At 41.0% G+C, this 7,588-nt stretch overlaps 1 protein-coding gene across 1 annotated transcript in view; it reads right to left on the bottom strand.

Moving 5' to 3' along the window:
* Positions 1–1,414: 1,414 nt before the first annotated feature.
* LOC109966975 (cytochrome P450 2J2-like) overlaps positions 1,415–7,588 on the bottom strand; it is a 7,718-nt gene continuing 1,544 nt past the window's right edge. Inside the window, exons 2-9 of the mRNA XM_020612263.1 lie at positions 6,141–6,303; positions 5,846–5,995; positions 5,587–5,747; positions 5,328–5,504; positions 4,598–4,739; positions 3,593–3,780; positions 3,345–3,486; positions 1,415–1,590 (exon numbers count right to left, since the gene is read on the bottom strand). Of these exons, the coding sequence (XP_020467919.1) occupies positions 1,415–1,590; positions 3,345–3,486; positions 3,593–3,780; positions 4,598–4,739; positions 5,328–5,504; positions 5,587–5,747; positions 5,846–5,995; positions 6,141–6,303 (1,299 nt within the window). The remainder of the gene's footprint in view (positions 1,591–3,344; positions 3,487–3,592; positions 3,781–4,597; positions 4,740–5,327; positions 5,505–5,586; positions 5,748–5,845; positions 5,996–6,140; positions 6,304–7,588) is intronic.

Here is a 7,588-nt window from a genome sequence, read left to right as displayed (position 1 = left end):
AGAGACACCTGTCAGCTAAACTACACACCGTACTGTTAATGTTGTAGTAGAAAGCTTAGTGACATATGTAGTCATCATTAGGTGCCATTGTTAGATATAAGGTTCACAGAGGTGTTTTTGTCTGAGTCCAAAGTACTGTCGTGTCATAGCCACATAAAGGTGAAAACTTCACTGAACAAAAATGATGTTTATAACACTTGTAGTGAGCTGTTACTGTTGTTACTTGTTTGCATTTCAGTCTCACCACCACCACAATGTCACGTAACTCACTTAATAACCTTTTCAGTCAGTTGATAACACATGTAAAATCACCTGTCAATATAAGGACACAATACACCCTCCCTCATACAGATTTTTTTTAATTGAATACTTACTGTGATGATCAACTGGAAATAATTTATGGCTGTAGTTAAAGAAAGCACAGTGGCCTAGACATGGTTTTTAGATGAAGGTAATCATCTACTGTATATGCAACAGAACATATTATTTATGATGTGTGTATGCATTTTGTCTTACTCCAGTGAAGATAAAAAGGATCTTGAAAGACACTTCTCCAAAACTGTCCTGCTGTATATGTAAAAGCAAAGAGGAATCATTTATGCATCTTCCATTTAAAATATTCCTTGATCGACTATCACCGTTTTACCACTATTATACCACCAGATAACAACAAATATTTCTGAGGGTTTCTGTGATCAGTATAATTTTTTATTTAGTGTGAGATTGACTGGAGAGTCAGGCATAGAGACACCTGTCAGCTAAACTACACACCGTACTGTTAATGTTGTAGTAGAAAGCTTAGTGACATATGTAGTCATCATTAGGTGCCATTGTTAGATATAAGGTTCACAGAGGTGTTTTTGTCTGAGTCCAAAGTACTGTCGTGTCATAGCCACATAAAGGTGAAAACTTCACTGAACAAAAATGATGTTTATAACACTTGTAGTGAGCTGTTACTCTCACACAGGTGTTTCCAGCTCAGTTTTTTTTTAAAGACATTGAACTCCATTCATTGATGATGTCGAGTTTCCTATTCAGGCACAACAAATTCATTGAAATATTAATTATTTTGATTGGACACAAACATGCAATTTTAAGAAGAACATTACTCAGGCCAAATAGTAGTAAACATCTCTGTGTGTGTGTCCAGAGGTGTACAAGGACATTAATTACTTTAAAAAATCATATTAAAGGCAATTAAGCTTCCTGTTATGGTCTTGAAATTGAAGATGAGTTTAGGTGCTATTGACCTAATACATGTAATGTTATTGCTTCACTGAAGGTGATTTTTAAATATTTTTTATAAATCTACAAACAGGATCTTTGATTTTCTGATCTCAAAAACAATGTGTAGGTCCCTCTCAGCGCTTGTTTTTTGCTTCTATGATGAGGATAGTTGAAGATGTAGGGAACATCAGCGAGGCACGGCTAACATCCTGAACTTCTGTGGGGAATGGGTGAAGCTCACCACACCCTCCAAGCTGGGCATTTCTCCAGGAACAGCAGAGAAGGTGAAGTGCTGGAGGAGAGATGTAAAGAAAAGGAACAGCTCCATTCTGGCCAAGTGCTCCCCTAAACACACCCGTTTACCTGTGGGGAACAACCAGCAGCAGTTTTAGGTTAGTAGATTTCTCCCCTATGGTACATGTTCTTATTATGAATACTGATGATGATAGCTGAATAATGATGATAGCAATTCTTGTAAGTCATATAAAATTATTGAAATGGAGCAATGGTGAAAGATGGCACCCCAGATGACTGTCTTGGTAATGCATTCTTTCAAGTGTTTGTTAGTTTTCCTGGCTTTCTCGGGCTTCTGCAGCCCATCCTGGATTTCCTTCGCCAGAGAAGAACTCTTAAACATCTGACAATTCATTTCAAACACCTTTTCTCCCATTTTTGCTAATTTCTATGCGTGGACATTTTGGCCGAGGGGGGGGCAGCAGCCTTCTATGGGATGTGGAGAAAATGCTGGTGAGGGAAAAGAGTGGGGACCTTGGTTAGTTTATGACAGAGAGAGACCCAGACGCCAGTCCCATCTACCCACCTATCAAATATCCTCTCTCTGGCCAACAAAATGGATGAATTCCTTCTTGTCAACTGGACTTACTCTGACTGGTTTCACTATGCTTCACAGAGACTTGGCTCGGCAACTCCATCTCAGACAGCGTAATACAATTACTGGGACTCCAGGTATACAGAGCAGATCACGTAATGGAGTTATCCAGGAAAATGAGAGGAGGCGGAATCTGCTTCTGCATAAATGAAGGTTGGTGTATAGATGTCACAGTGCAACACGGACTTAGAGACTCTCTTCATTAACTGCAAACCATTTTATTCCCCCAGGGAATTTTTGTCATTCATGGTCAGAATGTTTGTAAGACTACAGGCCCACGCTAGTACACTACAGCACCTGGCTGAACAGATAACTAGCATGGAACTCAAACATCCCAACTCCCCACTGATGGTTCTAGGGGATTTTAACAGGGCAAATCTCACCCACAAATTGTACAAATACAGACAGCACGTCAGTTGTTCCACCAGGGACAAAAACACACTAGACTACTGCTACACAGCAATAAAGGACACCTATCGCTCTGTTCTCCTTGCAGCCCTCAGTCTCTCTGGTCACTGCATGGTCCATCTCATCCCAACCTATGGGCAGAAACTTAAAGCTGCAAAGCCTATAATCAAAACAGTGAAAAGATGGACTGAGCGGGCAAAGTCAGAGCTACAGGCCTGCTTTGACTGCACAGATTGGAGTGTATTTGAGGCTGTTTCTACAGATCTGGATGAGCTCAGCTTTTGTGAGGACATGTGTGCCAAGACCTTCTGCACATACAACAGCAATGAGCCCCAGTTCACAATAAAACTCAAGCAGTTTTGTCATGCCAACAAAGAGGCCTACAGAAGAGGCCCTCTGGAAAGTGTTACAAGGGACAGTTTCTTCCCCCGTGCCATCACTCTGATGAATGCTTAATTCGTGACTGTCTGACTGAACACAGCAATAACCCAAGTGTAATAAACTGTAAATATAACCAATGTATATCAATCTGAACTACTGTATATCAGTCTGAAAATTCTTCTGCCACTGCCATAATATATATAAATGTACAGGTATTTATAAAAGCTGTCTTTCTTTCCCTCTCATTCCTTTCCTTTTTTTGATTGCACACATTTCCCTTTTGAATGCACACACTGTTTATTCTTATTCTCATTTTTAATGGTCTACCTTATATTTTTAGTGTCATTGTTATTTTCAACACACTGAGAGCCTCTCTACTAGAGTCAGATTCCTGTATGTTCAAACATACTTGGCAATTAAAGGTGATTCTAGAACAAACCTGCTGAAAATGGCAAGAAGGCATCTCTCCTGCGGAACCGGCCCTCTGAATCCAAGAAATGCTCAGGGTTGAAGGTATGTGGAGTTGCCCACTCATTCTTATCAAACAGCACAGATGAAAGGATCGTATTAATAACTGTGCCCTGGGAAAAGAGTCGAGTTGTTTTTGTTATCAGCTGTGTAAAAGTAATAATCACATTTCACAGCTTGACATTTATCTCTGGGTGAGTCTGACAAATACTTAATTACCTTGGGTATGAAGTATCCTCCCAGTGTAGTGTCCTTATTGGCCATTTTGGGAAATCCATTGGGTAAAATATTTCCCATTCTTTGAATCTCATGGATGATAGCGTCAGTGTAGGGCAGGTTGGGTCTGTCTGCCATGGTAGGAGGACGAGACTGTCCAATCACTCTGTCTATCTCTGCCTGGACTTTATCTGAGTGAAGAAGCAGAATCACAATAGAAGGCAGCTCACTGGACGCCATGGTTGAAATGGCTACAATCTTCATAAGAACACATCTGTGCTTAATGTGATTTGGGACCTGAAATTCATTTTTTAAAATGGGGAGGGAATTCCCCCATTAAATGCTTAACATAGGTGGGATTTATATACTTTGGGGGTGTTAATACCTGTGAGCTTAACTACAGGTCTTACCCAGTCCTATAATTGCATTTCATCACTCTGCTTCATTTGAAGCAATTCCCTGAACCATTGCTGTAATTTGTCTGTTTCCCCTCTCTTGAGCTGCATCATTGTCCCTAGTCTTTCATTTGGTGGCTCCCTTTTCTCTTGTCATCATGCATAATTATTCCCCTGTCTTCTATCTCTTCCACTTTCCATTTGATAACTTTAAAAATTTGCTCTCAGTCAGGGCCAAACGCTGAAATGAAATTTTCAATGCTGCTGTCCAAGTAACGGCCTCAAATTGAGGTTTTGTAACATCGGCAAGTAAAAAGACACAGTACTGTACATTTTACAGCTCATTGAACTATTGTTACGTTCAAGCCATGGGCATATTCTGTATAGCTAACCAAGCAGCCAGTTATGTAGTGTAGTTCAAATGAACAGAGACCAGCCCATCCGGTACTGTGCTGATCGGGTTTTGGAGCACACCCACTGTTTAACATTTCTGTAAATGTGTGCAAGAATTTCCTGCATTATAAGAGCTACATTTGTGGTAATCACTGAAATTATGCTCAACACCTGCAATCCCGCACTGAAATTCAAGCCCTGTGATTAAGAGGGCACTAACCTTGTATCTCTGGGTAGTGCATCATGAAAAGAAGGCCCCAGCGTAATGTGGTGGCAGTTGTTTCTGTACCAGCCTCAATCAGGTCAAGGATGCAAACCAGCAGGCCGTCAGCATTGAAGCCAGCCTGGGGATCTTCTGTTGTCTGGTAATGTATAAACAGAATTCACTGTAATTTGATGGCACCATACATACAGTAGTGCCGTGCTGTTATAGGCCATTTTTTGCATTACTAACCATAGATGGAAAATTGCATGTGTACATAGCATAACTGGTAAGTATCTCTAAATATCTTTTAATTGTACTCAGCTTAACTGTACTTAGAACATGCCTAAAACTTTTTAGTGGCATTAGGTGAGGTTGCTATGAGTATATTTTCATCTTATTCAGTAGACCTTATTTACAGCAAACATTTTGACTTGTCAGGCAGCACATCATCACCAAGTGCTTTGAAAACCTGTCTGCCTCCCACTCTCCTGTTAGCTGTGTTGCACCTGTCAGTGTAACACAACTTGTATCTTCATCAGTTCTTTCTTTTTTAGTATGTTATTTTTTGACAGGCTACAAAGAGAAAAAGTAAAGGAAAAAAGAGTGACATAAAATGCAGCAAAAGTCCAGGTGGACCTGAACCATGGACACTGCAATTCTGTGGCATATACTTGAATGAGACCACTAGGACACCATGTTCTTTGTCAGTGGTTCATATAATAACTGACCTGTATAAATATGTTACCTTCTCCATCTCTGCCAGGTATACATCAATGTAATCGCGGGGGTCATCAGGGTTCACCTCCTCCTGGTGCTTCTTGATTTCCTTCTTCAGGAAAGTCAAGATCTCCTTGTAGTTGGAGTGAACAGTCTGGTGAGGTCCTGGCAGGTACTTCAGCAGACCAGGGAAGGCATCATACAGCTATTTCATGGGGAAAGCTCTCAGATCAGTTAAGGAGCTAGTTGGTTTTATAATTACAATATAGCAGGTTAATAGGACCTACCTGACTCACAAAAGAACCAGAGAGAAAAATGGCCTCATTGTCCAACTCCAGAAACTTGCGAAAGCTTTGATCATTGTATTCAAAGCGATGTCCAAATAGCACAGAGCAAATGATGTTACTGACTGCATTGGTTATAGTGTAGTGGGGGTTGAATGGTCTCCCTGGGAATATAGTGAATTCAGTAAAGTCATGATAAATCATACTGGAAAAACAATCCCATTCATGCATGGCACACACAAGTCAAAACAAGTCTACTTGCCTTGTACCTCTTTAAGGGCTTCACAAAGGTAGTTGCTTTCCACTTCAATATATTTTTCCAGAGTTTTCTGGCCTTCTCCAAAGTAACGCAAATGAGCATTGGCAAACTTTCTTTGTTTCTTCCACAGGTATCCATTACTCATAGCTATGCCTGTAAAAATTTATAATGCAGTTTGTCTTGCATGGGTTGGCCATGATTTTAACTTAATCCTTCAACACAGCATGAAAGATTTCTGAAGAAACGCCATTAGTTGTACCACACCTCCATGCTATCACTCATTCTTTCACTTACTCACCAAGGCCCTTGAAGATAGGATGGAAAATAGGGATGATAGGTCGATCAACAAAGCTGTCCAGCTGGTTAACAAGAGCCTCTTTGACCATCTTGTATCCTGAAATAAACACCATCCTCTCATTGCCTCTCCTCAGGCTGAACACTGGACCATGCTTCTGAGCAAGCTGCAAAACAAATCACTTTTCATGAGAGAAAACATCTTCCAAGGACTTTTATAAGATCTTTTGGTATGTAAATTATACATCAGATAGTTACATAAACATCTAATGAAAAAGGACAAACTTTGAAGTAACTGTCCAGTGAGAGCAGAGACGCACCAAGCTGACAATCAGCTGTCAGCTGTGGTTAGGCTGTTGAATAGGAGGACGTGACGTCAGACACAGCGTACTGTGTTTGCAAAAATAAAAATGGATGCGGCTCATAATAGCATGTGCATAGCGATGTACCAGTTAATGTGCAATCGCAATAAAGAAATAATAATAATAAGAACATCAAGAAGAAGGAGAGCACAAATATATTGCTTATGGCCTTTTGTGGAGCAGTGGCTGCTACCTCTGTACAGAGGAATGAGTGGGGGCGGAGTCGGATCGAGGACTGGTTGGCTTCTGTGAGGGGCTTCACGGACACAGAATTCATTAATAATTTCTGAGTGAGTAAGGAAACGTTATCACCACCTGAATCACCGTTGTCTGCCATTTTTTTTTTATTACCCCTCACCTCCTCCAGCGCAGAATTGTGACGTCTGTCGCATTTCAATGACATAAAGATCACATTAAATGCGTCATGGCCGTTCAGACTGAAGTCGCATTGCAAAACATCGGATATGTATCCCATTTAGGACCACATATGAAAGTGGCCTGGGCCAGATTTGAAAAAATCAGATTTGTGCTGTTCACACTGTCATAAAGAAATCGGATCACATTTGGGCAAAAAGATCGGATTTGAGCCACTTCAGCCTGCAGTGTGAATGTAGTCTAAGAGGTGCACAGCGAGTGATAAACAGGATGGTGGTGTGTAGGATGACACTGGTGACTCAGGAAGAATGGTAAATGGACTGTATTTTATATAGCACTTTTATGCACTGGCCAAAGCGCTTTACAGGGAGATTATACACCATTCACCCATTCACACACCGAAAGTTGCAAAAGAAAGAATGTCGTGAGGAATTCAGACAGAAGTTGAGACAGGCTTTGGGTGGTCAGGAAGAACTTCCAGATGACTGGGAAACTACAGCAGAAGTGATCAGGGAGACAGGTAGGAAGGTGCTAGGTGTGTCATCTGGAAGGAGGAAAGAAGATAAGGAAACATGGTGGTGGAATGAGGAAGTACAGGACAGCATTCAGAGGAAGAGGCTAGCTAAAAAGAAATGGGATGTAGAAAGGAGCGAAGACAATAGACAGGATTACAAGGAATTGCAGCATAGAGTGACGAGGGAGGTGGCAATGGCCC

This window comes from Monopterus albus, unplaced genomic scaffold, assembly GCF_001952655.1.
Source record: "Monopterus albus unplaced genomic scaffold, M_albus_1.0 scaffold122.1, whole genome shotgun sequence".
NCBI lineage: Eukaryota > Metazoa > Chordata > Actinopteri > Synbranchiformes > Synbranchidae > Monopterus > Monopterus albus.
This window is presented reverse-complemented; position numbering and strand designations above follow the sequence as displayed.